Source organism: Sorex fumeus, unplaced genomic scaffold (genome assembly GCF_029834395.1).
Source record: "Sorex fumeus unplaced genomic scaffold, SorFum_2.1 ptg000123l, whole genome shotgun sequence".
NCBI classification, from domain to species: Eukaryota; Metazoa; Chordata; class Mammalia; order Eulipotyphla; family Soricidae; genus Sorex; species Sorex fumeus.
The window spans coordinates 3,777,271-3,799,351 of NW_026606180.1; the positions used below are offsets into that span (position 1 = coordinate 3,777,271).

The window sequence follows — 22,081 nt, forward strand, 5'->3', positions numbered from 1 at the left end:
GAAACACAAGCATGAAAATATGTAAATTTGTAACTGTACCTCACGGTGATTCACTGATAAAAAATTTCAACAAAAGATAGACAAGAATATTAAGGACAATTTGGACCAGTACTGACGAGAATGATGATGATATATTCACATGTGTGAATTCAATACTTGAATTGCATCCCTTTGGGGGACTTGATTTTTTTTACTTTCTAGGATTTTTCAGACATAGTGTATTATGTATTTTGCATATTTAATCAATATGTAACATTTTTCTTTTAATAAGATATTACCATTTATCTTTATGGATTTATCAGATATTTTAGGTTTTCTTTCATTTAATATTTCTATTTTTAAGATTCTTACTGTTATTCAGTTCTTTACTTCTTTTTCAAATTTATACACCATGACTTACAAGGCATTTAATAACAGATTTTGGGGTATTCAGTGTTCCAACTCCAAACCCACCAATGGAAATTTTATAGTATCTAGAGTTGTATCATCTGTGACATTTTGATTTTTCTTCTTTTGTAAGCAATCCTTTAATTTTTGTATGAATTATAAATTCTTGAGAAATTAACAATCGTTTCTTGAATCAAATATTCTGTTTTTGAAATTTTAAAAAATTTTAGATGTTAGTCCTAATTTTATAATCTTTTTTATTTTAGTAAATCAAATATCATCAGTGTCCCAAAGTTTAGAGGAATGGAAATCTTCCTTTGTGACAGCATTATTAGCATTCCCAATAAATAAACAATTTTATTTTCTAATAAAATAAATTTATATCTAGAAAAACTAATTAATTTTCTAGTGGTTAACAAATTGATTATTTCTTGTCTGCGATTCCAACAAACATATAAAGAACATATAAAAACATTTTAATATGGGAAGCAGTGACAAAGAAAAGGGAAAAGGTTTGCTAACAAATATTCTCGAGTTCATGGATGGAATCATCGTTGTCTCGGGAGGGGGATTGGGGCCACACCCAACGGTGCTTGGGAGCTACTCCTGGCTCTGTGATTATGGAAGTTGTTGCTTTTGTTTCAATAGCAGTAAAATTAATGCCTGATTAAATGAAACATTGATTTACTGAGAAAGGGAATTTTTACCTTTAGAGGCAACACTTCTTTATTGATCCCATAAAATGTTGCCATAGCAAGCGTCCAGGAGAGCAAACCTGCTACATTTCCACAGACCTTTTTTGCATTTTCAAAAGTATAATCTTCCATATTAAAATATGGCTGTAAGAACTCAACTGTCTCTTCATTTATAGTATCTTTGGGGAACTGCTGAAGGCTCCACAGGAATCCTGTTGCACTCATCAGCTGAAAAACAGTATGACAGCCCATAAGTTCTGAAAGAAAAGAGATGCTTTCTTGCTCAATTAGCATGTAACTCCAACTTTTTTTTTTTAAGAATTAACAATTGACTTGCTCTAATCATCTAAAGTGGAGCTATTGCAGGAATCCAGGTAAAGAAAAAAAAACAACTAATAATTATGACTAATAACATATTATTATAATATAGTATCATTAGTAATTATTACTTTAGAATGGGATAAATTCACATCAAAATTATGGTGATGCTTGCCAGTGGTTCTGTACAGAATATATTATAAGTTATATGTACTATAATATGAAATAAATGTATCTGTGTAATACATGTGTAATATATAATGTGATATGTATATATACTCTAATATAATGTATAATCTATATACTTAACGAAGACATCCAGTTTGAATTTTTTTTCCTACTCATATTTTGGGAGAGGCAGCTTAAGACAAATTCTTCCATACATAAGGATTAATTATCCTCTGGTCGTTATTGAATGTCCTCATCTTGGTACAGTTGACACACTTTCCTGGATTTGCAAATATATACTTCACTTACTTTTAGTGACTCTGTCCAGGATGGCTTGACACAAGGTTTCTCTGGATCCATTGTAACAGGATCAATTTTCTTTTGAAATAGTAACAGAACACAGTCCATGATTCTCATAATGAGATGAGGAGGTTTTGAAAGTTTCCTCACTGTGGCAATGTCATTGGGTTTGATAGTCTGTATTTGGGAAAACCAAAGTACATATATAGCTAAGTAGCATTAATAATAAGATGGAAAAATAAAGTAGAAAACTTTAACATTTATTTTCTCCATAATCCCCTGACACACCCCAGGAGTCTAAATCCTAAAATTTAAAAATTTTGTATAATGATAAAAATGCATAAAAATTTTGCTTTCATTGCTGTTTAGGGATTTCTGGTTTCCCCCCTCCCCCATGGTTCTCAACTAATTGTTTTAAAATATCACTATCACTTATTGACCAGCATCCAAAATCCCTGTTATCAACAAGTTGCAATGATATTACATTCAAATACATTGCATTTTCAAGGCAGATCTATATTTTATGTGACCAATGCATATAAGAACGCTCACTTCATTTTTAATATTTCTCTATGAAAGGGGGAGGAATTGGAAGGAGACAGAAGAAATTATTATAACACAAGACTCAAATATTTTTGAAATTTCTAACGTCAGCTGGAAGAAGACATTTAAGGCAAGAAGGATTAAGAAAGAATAAGATAAATTTAAAATATCTTCTAAGATTTATTTGATTCAGTGATCTCGCTCCTCTTTTATATTTTCCAGAACCCACAGAGCGAGAGTGAAAACTGTCCTGATCATTGCTATAATATTATTCATTGATTACCTTTTCAGAAAACAAAACAAGAAAACAACCTCAGTGGCCCTCCCTACTCCTGAAAATCTACCCTCTGTAGGCGAACAAACAGAAACTCCTACAACACTGCAAATGGCACTGAGCCCACCACTGTCTGCCTCAGTAGTTCCTGGGTGCACCTGCTTCCCGCCAGAGGCAGTCTTGCTCAATTTTAAGCAACAATGACAGGAACCAACAGATAATTTTACATTTTTTTTTTTGCAGGAGATGTTGGGCCACACTTGGAGGTTCTTGGGAGCTACTCCTGACTCTGTGCTCATGGGGCTGTCCTTAGTGATGCTTAGAAGACTGTGTTGAGCCAGGGCTCACACTCAGCCCTCCTGCATGGAAAGCATGTGCTCCAGTCCATGGAGCTATCTCTCTGGTTCCACGTTTAAAAGCATCTGGGAGGCTGCTGGAGAAACCCAGAAGGTTCTCTGTACAATTCAAATACCTTATCCTATAAATCAGGCCATTAATCACGAATATTATTTTTCAGTTTTCTAGAAGGCTGAGATAAGGAGCAAAACACATCATGGGAAGTGAATCTTAAAGTTTGGAACTCAGAAAGTGGAATCAACAGAAACATTTGTCTTCAGACTCAGATTATAAATCACATGCAGAATTCAAGTCAGTGCCAGGAAATGACTCAAGTGGCAAAGCACATGTCTTACACATGTGAGACCCTGGGCGAGACCTTCCGCACAGCACGGTCCCCTACATACCAGACATGGCTCTGACAGAGATCGTGAGTAAATGAACTTTTCAAAGGAATCAGTTCCCTCTCCTGGCCGCAGGTATGTCGGTGGCTTTCAAGCACTAACATGAAGGCCACAAAGATGTGTGCGGGGAAAGACAAGGACAGCTCACGTTCAGGGCTGCTTCTGCTTCCTCCAGAGCAGGTCTAGCCGCCTCCAGTTTGGACTCAGCTTTTACTTTCTCCGTATCAATTTCATCCACAATCTTTTGGGCCTTGTCTTTGACCTCTTGTACTTCATTTTTAACTTTAGCTGAGGCCTGAGCGCTTACAGTGACTTCAGCTAACACCTGTTAAATTGAGGAAACACACAAGAGCAAATAACATTCTTTTGAGCAAACCCGACAGACTGGAACAGAGATAGAATATTTATTCAATAGAATACAAAATATGAGCCAGACCACGTTTATTCTCCATTCACGTCATCTCTATTTTCAGGTGTTTGAAGCTAATTGCTGAAAGCAGTCCCTTGCCATCTTCTATTTCCGAAGCGTTCCTGAGGCTCAGAATCTATAAATAGTTATTTTAAGCTTTCAGAAAAATAGTGTCACTATGCTATGAGATTTCTAAAAATGAAAACAATTCAAGCCAATGTAATAGAATAAGGCCAGAAACCATATTAACACTCATGAAAGTTATTTGTGTCTGCTGAAGCCAGGTTACTCAAGCGCCTTGCCTATGCTATCCCTCCCATTTCAGTAGCTGTGTAAGGACCAACTAAAGGATATTCTTGAGTATGTGGAGAGGGGTAGGCTCTCAGGCGATGCTAAGGAGGTCCTGGGGGCCCCTGTTGGTGAGTGTCCACCATCCTGGCCAGTGGCTCAATGTGAAGATATAAAGATGCAATACTTCTTTAAAAGTTCTCTAAAGTACTGAGAATTTACTGATGTCTTCTAGCAGTGCCTGGTGGCCTCCGTAGCTGCACTCATCTATGTTCGGGGAATCATGTGGTGCCAAGGATCAAACTAGGATCAGTTGCATACAAGGCACGTGCTTTAACCCCTGCACTATATCTATAGCTCCTTAAAGGCCACACATAGCAATGCTCGTGGGTTACTCCTGGCTCCTGGCTCTGCCTTAGGAATTACTACTGGCTCTGCTTGGGGGACCATATGGAATGCCTGGGATCAAACCCAGATCAGTATATGCAAGACAAGCACCATACTCGTCTCTGGCCATTCTTTAAGGATATTCTTAAATTTGTTACTGTCTCAGTGAGTGGTAGCTAAAAGTAGTTTGATACTGGGAGGGTCGTAAATACAGAACAACACAGATACACCTTTAGCGTATCTCAAGAGTATCTTTTGTAGTTTGAGCTCTACCAATTTTTTTTCTTATCTATTTCCCTCCTGGGACATCCTAGAAGTTCCTTAAAAAGAAACCCAAATCAACTCACTATCAGACAAAAATTTCATTAAAAAATTTGAGAGTATGAAAGCAGAGATAAAAGCAAAGATAAAATAGAGATAAGAGCAGAGGGTTGAAAGCAGAGAAAAATTACTTTAGACTAGGAACAGTCACAGTCACAGTCCTCCTGTTGTTCATCGATTTGCTCGAGCGGGCCCAGTAACATCTCCATTGTGACAATCGTTACTGTGTTTGGCATATCGAATACGTCAACGGGTAACTTGCCAGGCTTTGCCATGCGGGCAAGATACTCTCGGTAGCTTGCCAGGCTCTCTGAGAGGGGCGGAGGAATCGAACTCGGGTTGGCCATGTTGGCCACTTGTAAGAAAATACAAAATTTTAGGTTTTGTTTTGATATGAATGAAATTTTAAAGAAATAAACTGAGTTTATGAATGTTATTTTACCAGAAATAATATGTAAGGTGTATATTTTTAATGGAATTTATTTATTATTATTTTTGTTGAACCACCATGAAATACATGGTCACAAATACATGGTTCAGGATCAGTTTCAGTCATACAATTGTCCAACACCCATTCCTCCACCAGTGTACATTTTCAACAACCAAGTTCCCCTGTTTCTCTCCTGCCATCATCCTTTATGGCAGGCACTTTCCTTCTCTCTCTCTCTTTCTCTCTCTCTCACTCACTCTCTCACTTTCTTTCTCTCTCTCTCCTTTCACTATATCCTTTTGAGCATTACTGCTTACAACAGACACTGGGAAGTTATCATGTTTGTTCCTTTACCTACTTTCATCACACAGTTCTAATCAAGAGAGATCATTTCCAAGTCTTTGTCATGGTGGTCAGTTCTCTAACCCAATAGCACTTGAAGCAATCTGTGAAATATGCACCTGGCCCGTGTTTCTACTATCCTTGGGTATTAAGTCTCATACATATTATATTTTTTTTCCTTTTTTCTTTTTAATTTTTATTAGTGAAACACCATGAGGTACAGTTGTAGACTTACACATTTTTGTGCTTGGGTTTCAGTTATACAATGATCAAGTATCCATCACCAGTGCCCATTTTCCACCACCACGGGTCCCAGTATCCCTCCCAACCTCCATCCCCCATCCCATCCTGCCTATGTGGCAGGGCATTCCCTTTTGTTCTCTCTCTCCTTTTTGGGTGTTGTGGTTTGCAAAAGAGGCATTGAGTGGCAAGCATATTTGGTTTTACATCCCATAAATGAGTGCAATCATTCTATGTCTGTCCCTCTCCTTCTGACTCATTTCACTCATGATATTTTCCAAGTTCATTTATAAGCAAATTTCATGAGTTCATTTTTCTTAAGAGCTGCATAGTATTTTGTGTGTAGATGTACCATAGTTTTTTTAACCAGTCAACTCTTCTTGGGCACTCTTGTTATTTCCAGATTCTGGCTATTGTGAATAGAGTTGCAATAAACAGAAGTGTAGATGGAATTTCTACTGTGTGTTTTTGGGTCACAGGGTATATTACCAGAAGAGGTATTACTTGGTTGTATGGAAGTTCAATTTCTTTTTTGAAGAATATCCATATTGTTCTCCAAAAAGGCTGGGTCATGTTTACAATTGTGCCCCAGAAAATCAAGTACCTAGGAATTAGTTTAACTAAGGAAGTAAAGGACCTGTACAAAAAAACTACAAAATGCTACTTCAGAAAATAAAAGAGAATACGAGGAAATGGAAAAATATTCGCTGTTCATGGATTGGGAGAATTAACATTGTCAAAATGGCAATACTTCCCAAAGCACTGTATAAATTCAATGCGATTCCTATTAGGATACCCATGCCGTTCTTCAAAGAAATGGAGCAAACACTCCTTACATTTATATGGAACAATAAGCCCCCATGAATAGCTAAAGAAATTCTTGGAAAAAAGAAAATGGGAGGAATCAACCTCCCTAACTTCAAACTCTACTACAAAGCAGTAATAATTAAAACAGCATGGTACTGGAACAAAGGCAGAGCTGTAGACCAATGGAACAGGGTTGAATATACTGACATCTCCCCCCTAAACATATGATCATCTAATCTTTGACAAGGGAGCAAGAAATGTGAAGTGGAGCAAGGAAAGCCTCTTTAACAAATTGTGCTGGCAAAACTGGACAGCTACATGCAAAAGAGTGGGCTCAGATATCTGCCTAACGCCATGCACAAAAGTAAAATCAAAGTGGATTACAGATCTCAACATCAGACTGGAATCCATAAGGAACACTGAGGAAAAAGTTGGCAAAACCCTCCATGACATAGAAGCTAATGGTATCTTCAAAGATGTCACGCCGCTGGCCAAGCAAGTGAAAACAGAGACAGACAAAAGGGACTATCTTAAACTAAGAAGCTTCTGCACCTCAAAAGAAACAGTGACCAAAATGCAAAGACAGTCTACCAAATGGGAAAGGATATTCTCCAAATACACATCCGACAAGGGGTTGATATCAAGGATATACAAAGTACTGGTTGAACTCCACAAAAATAAACATCCAACACCATCAAAAAATGGGGAGATGAAATGAAGAGAAACTTTCACAAAGAAGAAATCCGAATGGCTAAAAGGCACATGAGAAAATGCTCCACATCATTAATCATCAGGGAGATGCAGATCAAAACCACAATGAGATATCATTTCACACCACAGAGATTGGCCCACATCCACAAGAACAAAAGCAACCGGTGCTGGCCCGGATGTGGCGAGAAAGGGCCACTCCTTCACTGTTGGTGGGAATGTTGACTGGTTCAGCCCTTTTGGAAAACAGTATGGACGATTATCCAAAAATTAGATATTGAGCTCCCCATTTGACCTGGCAATAGCACTCCTGGGAATATATCCCAGAGAGGCAAAAAAGTATAGTCGAAGTGACATCTGCACTTGTTTGTTCATTGCAGCACTTTTTACAATACCCAGAATCTGGAAAAAAACCTGAGTGACTGGGAACAGATGACTGGTTAAAGAAACTTTGGTACATTTACACAGTGGAGTACTATGTAGCTGTTAGAAAAGACAAAGTCATGAAATTTGCATGCAAGTGGTACTACATGGAAAGCATCATAAGCGGAATGACTCAGAAAGAAAGGGATAGACATAGATTGCATTCATCTGGGGAACATAAAGTAACAAAATAGGAGACTAACACCCAAGAATGGCCGAGATTAGTACCAGGAATTTTACTCTATGGCTTGGAGGCCAACCACACATGCTAGGGGAAAAGGGAGCTCAGATAGAGAAGGGAACACCAAATAAAGGTGTAGGGAGGATCCTCCTAGGATGGGAGAAGCATTCTGAAAGTAGACTATAGACCAAACATGATTGTCACCCATTGCCTCTTTTGCATACCACAACACCCAATAAGAGAGAGAGAACAAAAGGGAATGCCCTGCCACAGAGGCAGGGTAGGATGGGGGGGGGGATGGGGGGTGGGAGGGATACTGGGATCCGTGGTGGTGGGAAATGGGCACTGGTGGATGGATGGGTATTTGATCATTGTATAATTGAAACCCAAGCACAAATATTTGTAAGTCTACAACTGTACCTCATGATGTCTCACTAATAAAAATTATATAAAAAAAGGAATTGTATTTTGTAAAAAAAGGGGGGGGCTGGGTCAGTCAGCATTCCCAACAACAATGAAGGAGAGTCTTTTTCTCCTTGCGTCCACGCCAGCACTGGTTGCTTTTTGGTGGGGGGAGGGTTGATCTGTGCCAGTCTCTGTACTGTGAGATGGTAGTTCATTGTTTTTATTTATATCTCCATTTTGACCTGAATTTTGTGCATAGTGCTAGAAAGAGGTCTGAACTCATTTTTTGGCAGGTAGCTGTCCAGTTTTCCCAGCACCACTTGTTGAAGATGCTTTTCTTACTCCACTTCATATTTCTTGTTCCTTTGTCAAAGATTAGATGATCATAAATTTGAATGTCAGAGTCAGGATATCGACTCTTTTTCATTGACCTGTGGGTCTGTCTTTATTATAATACCATGCTGTTTTAATTACTACCACTTTGAGTACAGTTTGAAGATAGGGATGACAATGCCTCCCATCTTCTTTTTCTCTGGGGTTGCTTTAGATATTCGTGGGGGTTTGCTGTTCCATATGAATTTCAGGAGTGCTTGATCTATTTCTTTGAAAAATGTCACGGGTATTCTTACAGGACTGCAAAAATCTGTATAACGCTTTGGGGGGAGTATTGCCATTTTGGCAATGTTAATCCTCCCTATCCATGAGCAGGGCATGTGTTTCCATTTTTCACACCATCTTTTATTTCTTGAAGTAATGTTTTATGTACAGCAGAGCCTGGCAAGCTCCCCGTGGTGTATTCGATATGCCAAAAGCAGTAACAATAACAGGTCTCATTCCCTTGTCCCTGAAAGAGCCTCTAATACAGCAGCATTGGGAAGGACGAGTAAGAAGAGGCTGATAAAATCTCAGGATTGGGACTAAAGGAGACTTATTGGCACCCGCTTGAGCAAATCGATGAACAACAGGATGACAGTGATACAGTGAATGTTTTGTAGTTTCTTTTTATAGGTTCCTTACCTCTTTAATTAAACTGATTTCAATGTATTTGATTTTCTGAGATATGATTGTGAGCGAGATTGTAGTATCTTTCTAGTATCTCTATACTTTCTTTCATTATCTGTATATAGGAAATCCAAGGACTTTTGGGTATTGATTTTGTAACCTGCCACTTTACTATACAAATCTATTGTTTCTAGGAGCTTTTTGGTAGATTCTTTGGAATTTTCTAAATATCATGTCATCTGCAGTAGTGAAAGTTTGAACTCTCCTTTCTTATCTGGATGTCGTTAATATCTTTTGCTTGCCTAACTGCTGTGGCAAGTACTTCTAGTGTTATGTGGAATAGAAGTGGTGAGAGTGGACAATCTGGTCTTGTGCCTGATCATAGGAGGAGAGCCTTTAGTTTTTCTCATTGAGAATAATGCTTGCTATGGGCTTGTGGTAGATGATTCTTACTACCTTGAGGAAGGATCCTTCCTTCCTTCAACTCCCATATTGTTGAGAGTTCAATGACGAATGGGTGGTGGATCTTGTCAGATGCTTTTGATGCATCTACTGATATGATCCTATGGTTATCTTTTCTTTTATTGATATGGTGTATTATGTTGATTGATTTGCAAATGTTAAAGCATTTTCGCATCCCCTGGATGAACCTACTTGGTCATGGTGTATTATCTTTTTGTTGAGTCTCTGGCTTATATATGCTGGTATTTTGTTAAGGATCTTTGCATCTGTGTCCGTCAGGGACATCAGTCTGTAATTGTCTTTTTTTGTCGTGTCTTTGTCTGTTTTGGGTATCAGGATAAGATTTGCCTTATAGAAATTTTTAGGGAGTGTTTCTATTTCTTCAATTTCTTCATAAAGCTTGAAAATAATTGGTCTTCTTTAATGGTTTGAAAGAATTGACTAGTGAATCCATTTGGTACTAGGCTTTTGTTTTGGGGAAAACTTTTGATTACTATTTCAATTTCCTCAATGTTGATAGGTCAATTTAGGTATTCCAAGTCTCGGTTCAGCCTTGGAAGGTCATAAGAATCCAGAAATTCATCCATTTCCAAAGTTCTCTTGTTTCATAAAGTAAAGATTCTCAAAGTAATCTCTGATGATTCTATGAATTTCTGTAGTTTTTGTTGTGATGTACCCCTTTTCATTTCTGATTAAGTTTATTAGGATTCTCTCTGTTTTTTTGCAGGTCTTGCTATGGCTTATCAATCTTGTTTATTTTCTCAAAGAACCTGTTCTTGTTTTCGTTGATCCTTCGGATTGTTTTTAGGGATTTCAGATCATTGATTTCTCCTTCCTTCTACCTGGTGTGTGCACCTTTGGTTTGTCAAGTTTTATGGTCGTAAGCTGTGAAGTCAAATTATTTATGTGGGCCTTTTCTTCCTTCCTGATGAATGCTTGCAAAGCTATGAACTTTCCTCTTAACACAGTTTTTGCTGTGTCCCACAAATTCTGATAGTTCATGTTCTCATTTTCATTTGTTTCCAGGGACTTTTCAATTTCCTCTTTGATTTCTTCTCTAATCCACTTGTTGTTCAGTAGAGAGCATTTAATTTCTAGGTGTTTGATTTTATTCTGGTTTCTCTGTGTGCTTCACTTCTACTATCAGTGCATCATGGTCTGAACAGCTAGTTTGTACAATTTCCATCATCTTAATTTTATGGAGGTATGTTTTGTGGACCAGCATGAGGTCTTCCTTGAAGAATACCCCATGTGCACTGGGAAACAATGTGTATTCAGCATTTGGAGATGAAAAGTCATAAATATATATACATATATATATACACACATATAAAATATACACATGCACACACATATATATGTGTTAAGTATGTCCTGTCCTCTCGTTGTTCATCAATTTGCTCGAGCGGGCCCAGTAACGTCTCCATTGGAGACTTTGTTGTTACTGTTTGGCATATCAAATATGCCACGGGTAGCTTGCCAGGCTTTGCTGTGCAGGCAAGATACTCTCCGTAGCTTGCCAGGCTCTCCGAGAGGGGCGGAGGAATCAAACTCGGGTCGGCCATGTTGGCTGTGTGCAAGGCAAACACCCTACCCACTGTGCTATCGCTCCAGCCCAGTGTTAAGTATATGTACACACACACACACACACACACACACACACACACACACATATATATATAATAACTCCCTCTATTCCATTTCTTCCCTGAGGAAAGTATTTCCTTTCTGAGCTTTAGTCTGGTTGATCTATCAAAAGATGACAAAGTAGTGTTGAAATCTCCAACTACTATTGTGTTGCTATCAGTGTCTTTCTTAAATTCCTTTAGCAGTTGTTTTTGAGATTTTGCTGGTCCCTCATTTGGTGCATATACATTTAGATGTGTGAGTTCTTGATGTGCACATCCCTTGATTATTAAGGAATGACCTTCACTGTCTCTTCTATACTTATCCAGACTGAAGTCTATGTGGTTTGATGCTAGGCCCCCCCCGGCATTTCTAGGGGAGTGTTTGCTTGTTTTAATGGAATTTTAAAGCAATGATTTTTCCAATAAAAAATTCTTTATCCCTAGACATAAAATAAATGCAAACTCACTTCATCTGCTTTTACTGAAGCCACAGCCAATTCTTTCTCCTTTACTGCAAGATCCTGAGACAGTTTTGCAACAGATTCACTTGCCTCCATAAGCTTATCAAGGCCTGCATCAAAACAACCATACAGTGTCACTGAATATATAAATATACTTTATCAAATATTTATCAATATTTACTACTAATAAATTCAATATTTATTACTAACCTATACTAAGGTATAGGTTATATATAGGTATATAAATGTAATAATAAACACAAGGTGATTATTATGAATCTTTAAAAATACCTATCTTAGGAGAGCAATACTGGATTTTATTTCTAAGACTTTCAGTAGTCGGTGGAAAAAAATCTATCTGATTAGAAATATCCTCTAGAGACATTTAAGGGACAAGTACAATACCATATTGAATAAGGTGAACTCAGTCAAGAACTTTAGAGCCAGAGAGGTAGTATAATGGTTAGGGCACTTGCTTTGCATATTGCTGACACAGGCTCAAAACCTGGCCTCACAATTGATCCTCAGAGCCCTTCCAGAAGTGACTCCTGAGCACAGAGCCAGTACTAAACCGCACATATCAGGTGGCCAGGTGTGGCCCAAAGGCTGAGGGAGCCGGAGCAATAGTACAGTGTGTAGAGCATTTGCCTTACAAGCCGCAAACTCAGGTTTAATCCCCTATATCCCATGTGATCCCCCTGAGCACTTTCAGGGGTAATTCCCGAGTGCTGAGTCAAGAGTAACCCCTGAGTGTCACCAGGTGTGCCCGCCAAACAAAGCAACAACGAAACAGTAAGAGAAAGAAATATGTGTTTTACTCTTGCTCACTTGATTTTGTATATCATTTATAACCATTATTTTTTTGTAATTTTGAATTGTATTGCAGCTTGATGGCAAGCAAGACAAATCGTAACATTTATGTGGCTTTCTTTGCTATAAAAGTGAAAAATAACTTCTAAAGCATGTGCCTCTATTTGTTGATGTCAGTACTATCGAGCAAAATAAGAAATGAAATTCTCACAAAAAAATGGGTTCTAGGTGTGGTATATTGGCAAAGGTGAACATTTAGGTCCTTTATTCAGGGAAGCTGAAACACTCATTTGAATGTTTTAGTTTCCCTGGTGTATATACTTCCACCATGGTTGATTTCATGCTATTAAAGGATTCTCAGTAGTATACCATTGTATCTGTCATATGGATAGAATGGAAATAACTTTAAGAATGTTAATCACAGCAAAATATCATAAAAATAAAAATAATGAGCGTTGAGTGTTTTTTCTTCATTTTAGATTTTGTTTATTACCTGAAGTTTATAGCCTTTAATTTGTAGCCCAGTCTGATCGTAAATTCCTAAACATTTAACTACTAGCTCTCAGCCAATACAATGAGCTTCAGCATACCACTAGTTCCAGAGAGTCACAGAGAAAAGTTGTAAGAATGTGAACCCTAATGAAAAAGAAGGTTTCCCTCATGAGTTTCTGTCATCATTATGACTTCATGGACTTTGAGTTCATTATGCTATGTAACCGAGTTTTATGTGGAAAGAAAACGCTAAGGTGTTTGAGTGTAGGGCCAAATGCTTCTGCACAGAGACTTTCCCTACTTATAATACATATATAAGATCCTTAGAAAACTCTTGTTCAGGAAAATCACTTGTTTTTATTCTCTTTTGTTTTTGTTTTGTCTTTTCTTTTGTTAGAAATTCGACAAGCGGAACTGGAGAGACAGCACAGCAGGTAGCATGCCTGCCTTGCACGTGGTTGAGTATGGTTTGATTCCCAGCACACCACACAGTTCTTCAAGCTTGTTAGGAATAATTCCTGAGCCCAGAGCCAGTAAAAAACCCTGAGCACCGCCAGGATCCCACAAAGACAAAAAAATAAATAAAATGAAAGTTAACAAGCATGAACATAGAAAAGTTTATGGAAATGGAAGCAAATTATAAGGGAACCGAAAATTGAAACTGGTTATTTCTCAAGATGGGTTTTCCTATGTGTAAGCAGCACTCAGGACCATGGAAACTCACAGCCTTAGAGAGTTGAAAGAGCTCAAGAAAAAGATTCTTGAGAAAAATAGGTTACCATTTAAAAAAAAAAACCTCTCCTCCCACCCCACCCCCCACCCCCACCAAATGTTTCTTCTCCCAGGAGCTTTTTATTATTATTATTATTAGATTTTTAAAAATCGAGTTACAGTGAGATACAGTTTAAAAGTTAACTTATTCATGATTGGGTTTCATTCATACTATGTTCCAACACCTGTCCCTTCACTAGTGTATATTTCCCGCCACCAATGTCTCCAGATTTCCTTCCGCCATCCCCACCCCCACCTGCCTCTGTGGCAGGCACTTCTCTCTTTCTCTCTCTATCTCGCACTCAAGAGATTCTTAACAGAGCTAAAGACATTCCAGAATGTCCTTAAAGTAATCTATTATTACTGATAATAAAGTTGGTATTCCATTCAAATACAATATCCACTAGTCAAAATATTGATGTGGCTATCAAATAAGCCTCCCCAATAAGATTTCATGATGCTTACCGATATTCATCCGTTCAGCTTGTCCATTAATAAATCTCAACTTTTCAGTATATATGCTTTTATAACCATTTATAAATGAGAGGTAAGATTTGGGAGTTACATGGGCTCTTCGACGGTATCTGAAAGAAGAATGAAAGAAAGAACTTCATCTCCTTCCTTCCAGAGCACACTTGTGAGGTCGCCAGCAGACAACGTCTCACTGTGGAGTCAGAAGGACTCTGAGAGGATGGTGGGAACTGTGAGGGATGTTCCTTAGGGGAGGGCGGGAGGGCACTAAAGATACGAGGGGTGACTGTCTAGAGACCTTTCATGGGATTTGTCTGCACTCTGGACATTGGTTTTCTCATCTGGACAATCGAGGGGGAACCCCTCCCCAAATCTTCTGAAATTTTGTGATTACTGAAAAATAATGCTATTTTCAAACATATAGAATAAGACATTCATATACTGCAATATACCCTGATTTCACGGATTTTTGTTACCATTCTCTACATGTGGAAGCTATTCAGGTGCATTTTCAAATCACTGAAGTCAAGGCAGAAACACACAATTCAAACACAAAAACACCATCGCTTTATTATCATAACTTAAATAATAGAAATAAATCAAAGAGGAGTTTTTCTTGTACCATGAAGTCATTTCACATATAAAATTAAGTTTTCACCTTAGGAAAGCTGAAGTTTTAACATTAAGGCGTCTTAAGAACCTGAACATATATATGCATACGTATAGGTACTGTATAAATGCTAAATTTAGAATGAACTATAATCTAAGAGGAAATTAAATATTTGGGGGGAAATTACGTTAAAAAATGAAAGACATAGGCTCTTATACTTACATAAAGGTAAAATTTTCACCATAAATTACAGCAGTAGGAGTAGTTTGGTTTAGTAGGAAAAAAATCTTACTAACAGTTTTATGACTGTAACTATAAATTGCATGATTTTTTCTTTCTTAGAGCTGCATAGTATTCCATTGTGTATATATACCACAACTTCTTGATCCATTGAGTGAAATCATTCATAATAAAAGGAAATAGAGTGATCTCTCTTAAATGTAAAACTTAAAGACACATAGTGAGGTAACCACAAAGATCCAAAGGCAGCATAATGGGAAAACTGACACACATGATTGAGTGAGGGAGGCGGAAAGGGAGAGAGGATAGGTTAGCGGAGAGATGGGTACACTGATGATGGGTGTGGTGCTACAGTTATGCCCATGAGGAACCATAATTAACAGTACTTGGTGTTAATAATACCAAGCCAGAGTGCTGGGACAGTGTGTGGGGAACTTGCCTTGCATACAGTAGACCCAAGTTTAATCCCCAGAACCTGTGTGATTCCCTGATCCCCACCAGGAGTGATCCCTGAGCACAGAACCAAGAATAAGCCCTTAGTACTGCCTAGTGTTGCCCCCAAACAGCAAAAAGTATTGTAAGCCAAAAATTAAAATTAAAATTTTAATTACAATAAAATTTACTAACAATAAAAATTTACATACAATAAAATTTATTATGTGTGTAAGAAGCAACACACATAAGTGTATTAAAACAAAAAAAAATCCAGAAAATTATCTTGGACTATTTAAGAGGTATGACTGGATATGGTTTAAGTAAAAGGAAAATCCTGAGATGCACACATTTCTGTGAAAAAAATCTCTGCAAAACTATCTATGCAGAGAGACTAGCATAGTCCTTCTGACAGGTTCTACACCCCGAGATTTATTTATTCACCCTAAGAAAAAAATCTGTTTTCCAGAGATGCAGTTTCCTCCCTTTATTTGCAGCCATTTACTCAGAAACTATCATGTGTTGGTGGTAAAATGCTTTATTTTTGAACTGTCTGCGCCAATTTTCACATAATGAACACTACTGCCACTTTTAGAAGTGGACTTTTCTCCAGTCAATTAAAATTCTGCTTCCTAATTATTTGGCATGAAAACATTGATAAGACTAAGTGATGCAAATTCAAAATCAAAATGTTCCCTTAGCATAAGGCAATAATGAAACTTTAAAAATGTGCTTCTTTAATCAAAATAAATAATTCATTTAAATAAGAAACTAATTTTAAACAGTTTATAGTCAGTTCACTAAGTCATTTTCAAAAGAGAAATTAAGCAAATGAAATAAAATGATTCATTAAGCATCTGTTACTTGGAAGCCAGGAGGAAGAAGGTACTTAAGTATGGACATTGGTTAATTTTGAAACCTCATTTATTTATCATCTCTTCAATACATAACCACTTGCAAATCAAAACAAGAAAAAAGCTAAGTACATCTGGGATTTTGTTCCATCGCTAGGAAGCCTTTTACTAGATGTGACATTTCATTTCTCTTTGGTGTGAAGTTGGTGGCTCTGAAACAGTCATGCTTATTACTTACCTTTGGAAATAATTTTCACAGCTCTCTGAGACCATGTCATGGAAGAGGCCCATTGTTTCTACAACATGTCTCTTGGTGTCCATGGAGCAGACAATGCTGTAGTCTGATAGGATATAGGAGGCCACTGCAACCAGAGCCTCCCTCGGCCAGCGACTGAACCAGTCCATTGTACAACCAGAGATCAAGCCAGGAAATTTCAAAGAACGAGCACGGAACTTTTCACCAACCTATTGACAGCCAAGATAGAACAGGCATTAGTGACAGAAAAGTGATAATTTGGCAGGAGAGAATTTATGCGATTCTTAGCCAACTGAATGGCATCATAAAATAAAATGTTAAACTAATTTAGCTTCATTCATATATAAATTAAGTTTCCAAGTGATGGGAGGTGATGTTTCAGTACTCTGCTGTGTCCTCAGACTACATCTGCTTCCATGCTAAGAGCTGTCTTCATAAGAGAAGACGACAATCTAGCATCCTCCTGTAAGATATGTCCGGGCCAGTGAAAGGCCTGGAACATGTGAGAAGAGCAGAAGGAATGGGAATTGCTGGGTCTAAGCTGGACCTTCCCAAGGGAGTCTAAGCTGGCCCTTCCCAAGGGAGTCCACAACTCCTTCTCCTAAAACCTGAAAGACACCAGGTTGTTTTTCAGGTCAAACAGAACCACAGGGGATAAAGCAGTGAGATAAAATTTAATTTATAGGACATGCAAGTTAATACAAGGGATGAGGCACTTGTCTTGCAAGAAGCATACCCTCCTTTACCCTTAATTCCAGACAAGTTTCCCTGAACACCACCAAGAGTGATCCCTGAGCACAGAGTCAGGAATCCCTCTGAACTCCCTCTACATATGCAGTGCTAGAGTCAGTCACATGCAAGGCAAGTTATTTGGCCCTCTATTACCTCTCTTGATCAATTTTTGTTTGTTTTTCTTTCAGGATTATCCCCTGTAGTTCACAGAGCCTACTCCCAGCTCTGTGCTCAGGGGTTACTTCTGGTAATGCTCATAAGACCCTGCAGTGCTTGGGACTGAATCTGGGTATCATGTATACAAAACTCAAAAACAGTGCTCGAGCCCTGTTCATTTACTTCTTCATCCCAGTCTTGAAACCCCAGAGCCTGGCTGCCTAATAGAACTATCTGTGATGATGAAAACATTCTGTTAAGTTGCTTTCTGAAATGGTAGCCCATAGCACACTTTTGAAATGGGGCAAGTGGAACTGAGGGACTGAATTTTTATTATATCAGGGACATTGCTGTTTGTATGTCTAGTTTGGAGGTAAGATGCACGAGATTATTTAACCAAGTGTTTATAGTTCAAATGGCCCTTGTTTCTATATTTGTAGGCCTTGTAATGATTCTAATGATATGAATATTTTAAATAATTATACACTATGAGATTTCAAAAGCCAGTGGAGATGGGTAGTAAAAATTATTAAATAACCTAAAATTTAGTATTTTTTAAATAACCTGTATTAAATAACCTAAACTAACAAAAGTTAGTTTCTGAGAAATTTTTTTATATTATACAGTATACTTCTTTATTTTACAATTTTTTTGATGTATAGAAAGTTTGGCAGCATGCAGACTGCTGTCTGTACTAATTATTATTTCTTTTGAAAATCATCTTGGTATTAATACTCTCATCAACTTTACTTTTTAAAATCTATTCTGTCATATTACCAGCGCATATGTAGCACCACCATCTCCTTCGTGGAAAATTCTACTTCATGGAGCGGGGAGAAAGGGCTGCAAAGTTTAAGAAGAGAACTCCCAGAACGACCACTAACTGGGAGCTCTTTGGCACTATTGTGGCAACATGGGAAGATGGCGTCTTTGACAACATTGATGAGGAATACGATTGACTGGTTCAGCACCTCCATGATTGTGCGAGGAACGCCGAGAGAGCGAGCCACAAAAGATGCAAGTCTTCAAAAACTCTTTTTTTTTAAATTTTATTGAATCACCATGAGATACTTATAAGCTTTCATGTTTGGGTTACAATCACACAGTGATCAAATACCTCATCCCTCCACTAGTGCACATTTCCCACCACCAATATCCCTGGTATACACCCCCTTCCCCGCCCTCCCCCTGCCTCCATGGCAGACATGATTCCCCATAATCTCTCTCTCTACTTTGGGGCATTATGGTTTGCAATACAGACCCAGAGAGGTTATCATGTTTGGTCCTTTATCTACATTCTGCACACATCTCCCATCCCAACCAATTCCTCCAGCCATTTTATTCTTAGTGATCCCTTCTCTATTCCAGCTGCCTTCTCCCCTTTGCTCATGAGGCAGGCTTCCAGCTATGGAGCAATCTATCTGTCCCATGTATCTACTATCTTTAGGTGTCAGCCTCATGTTATTTTGTTTTATGCTCCACAAATGAGTGCAGTCCTTCTATGTCTGTCTCTCTCTTTCTGACTCATTTCACTTAGCATGATACTCTCCATATCTGTCCATTTATAAGCAAAGTTCATGATTTGATCTCCCTGACAGCTACATAATATTCCATTGTGTAGATGTACCAAAGTTTCTTTAACCAGTCATCTGTTCTAGAGCACTTGAGTTGTTTCCAGATTTTGGCTATTGTGAACAGTGCTGCAATGAATATATAGGTACAGATGTCATCAGCTATTTTTTTGAAATTTTTATTAGTGAGACACCATGAGGTACAGTTGTAGACTTACAAATTTTGTGCTTGGGTTTCAATTATACAATGATCAAATACCCATCCCTCCAGTCATCAACTTTTGAGTTCATTCGCCAACGTTGCTTGGTACAAACCTCAGGGAACCACAAGTGGACATCTGAGCTCGCAAAGCAGTTCAGAGAAGCAATAAAGGAAGACCTCAAAGAGAGAAGAGCAGCAGTGCTGGCAGATGTGGCAGAAACCAGGAAAAGCATTCGCAATGCCCGCCTGTTCTTCATCAACTACAAGACCAATATGACTGCCCTCTGACATCCTGATGGATCTATCACATCTTCCAGAAGGGCAATGAAGAAGATTATTCATGACTTCTACTTCGATCTCTTTGATAACCGTGTCCACCTGCCCACATACCAAATTCCACAGGATGGATATGTTCCCAATGTTCTCCCTTCCGAAATCTGACACGCCATTTTGTCGGTAAAGAAGCGAACAGCACCCAGTCCAGACAAGATCAGACCTGAAAACCTGAAGAACCTGCCATCAGTACTCATCAATACACTGGCTCGGCTCTTCACACACTACCTGTCTGAATGCAAGTTTCCATCCCAGTCGAAAACCAGCAGGACTGTACTACTGTACAAGAAGGGAGACATCCATGACATTGGGAACTATCGCCTTATCTGCCTGTTGTCTGTCATTTACAAGCTGTTCACTTGGGTTATCCTGAGTAGGATTGGCAGAACACTAGATGAAGGACAACCATGCGAGCAAGCCAGATTCCGAAAAGGATGCAGCACAATCGACCATATCCACATGATAACCAAGCTCATTGAGGTTTCTTGGGAGTTCAAGATGCTGCTCTGTCTAACGTTCATTGATTTAAAGAAGGCCTTTGATTCTGTTGAGACGGAAGCAGTCATCGAAGCCCTAGGCAAACAGGGCATTCAAACTCAATACATCAGGATCCTCCGTGAGCTGTATTACGGATTCACTACCAGGATCTCACCATTTTACAAGGAAGTGATCATCCATGTCAAGAGAGGGGTTCGGCAGGGCGATACCATTTCACCGAAACTCTTCAGTGCCACCTTCAAGAACATCATGCAATGACTGGAATGAGAAGGAATGGGAGTGAAGATAGACGGTCAGCAACTACACCACCTCCTCTTTGATGATGACATCGTTCTAATAACACCAAACATTAGCCAAGCGGCACAAATGCTGGCTGACTTCGACCATGAGTGTGAAAAGTTTGGACTACAGCTGAATCTCATGAAGACAATGTTTATGAGAAACGGTCTTGTTCCTGATGTTCCATTCGCTCTCACCTTTGAACAACTCCGAATGCAACAGTTATGTGTACCAAGGTCAAGAAGTCAACATGACCAATGAGCTGGCACCTGAGTTGTGCAGGAGGAAGAGAGCAGCGTGGAACACCTTCAAGAGCACCGAAGAAATAGCTAAGAGGATGAAGAACTTCCGGCTCCGGGCACATCTCTTCAATTCCACTGTTCTTCCTGCATTAACATACACCTCAGAGACCTGGGTCCTATGAAAACAGGATGAGAATGCTATTCGGGTCTTCCAAAGAGGAATCGAAAGAGCTATGCTTGGAGTATCACACTTCATTCAAGTGAGGGAAAGAATCCGGAGTTCCGACCTCTGTCGACAGTTAAGAATCAGGAACACTGTCTCATTTGCCAAGGCATCAAAAATCAGATGGGCTGGACATGTAATGAGATTTAGAGATGACCACTGTACTAGAGCTATTACTGACTGGATTCCATGGGACATCAAAAGATCATGTGGCCGCCCACCTACGAGATGGTCAGACTTCTTCATCAAGACCCTGAATAATCAGTTTGAGGCTCTTTGTGTTCCTAGAATGAGCAGACACCAGTGGGCTACACTTGCACGCGACAGGGATGAATGGAAACGTTACCGGTGCCTGCTCTAGCAAATAGATGAGTAACAGGATGTCAAGTGATCAAGTGATCAAGTGATGTCCTGTTAAACAAAACTGACTCCAATAACTTAAAACAATAATTAAGAGACTCTGACACTTAAAAGGTGGATCAACTACTAAGATACAGAAGATACATAGTGAGTTTGGGAGCTCTGGAACAACTGTTTGAAAAATAACCAACAACATAAAACACTTGGGATTTAGGCAAAGGTGTATAGGGAATCAAAATTGAAACTGTTCTTTGTTTTGTTTTGCCTGTAAATTATTTATTTATTTATTTATACAAAGTTGTTTATGATGATTTGTTTAGACATTCAGTATTCCAACACCAATTCCACCACCATTCCACCATCCCACCACCATTACCCAGAAATGAATCTGTTGAAAAACTCGGCTGTGCAAGTTTTGTGACTGAAATTTCCAGGCCCTCATTGAATCTGGGAACTCCCACATCTCCCTATACTTCCTGAAGCCTCAGCAGTCATGCCCATAAACTGCCTCAGGCACCAAGTAAGCTCATTTACTGGCTAGATTTACTGGCACGATCTAGATACTCATAAATCTGACAGAAATCAACAAGTTACAGAGATACTTGCAGACCCCTTCCAGGCTGAGTCCTC

The 22,081-nt window shown here is 38.7% G+C and overlaps 1 protein-coding gene across 1 annotated transcript in view; it reads right to left on the reverse strand.

Annotated features, from left to right (window-relative positions):
* The window catches only part of DNAH8 (dynein axonemal heavy chain 8), a 438,788-nt gene that overhangs the window by 118,147 nt on the left and 298,560 nt on the right, over positions 1-22,081 (reverse strand). Inside the window, 6 exon segments of the mRNA XM_056137311.1 lie at positions 1,095-1,310; positions 1,878-2,045; positions 3,574-3,750; positions 11,926-12,029; positions 14,458-14,576; positions 16,838-17,064. Of these exon segments, the coding sequence (XP_055993286.1) occupies positions 1,095-1,310; positions 1,878-2,045; positions 3,574-3,750; positions 11,926-12,029; positions 14,458-14,576; positions 16,838-17,064 (1,011 nt within the window).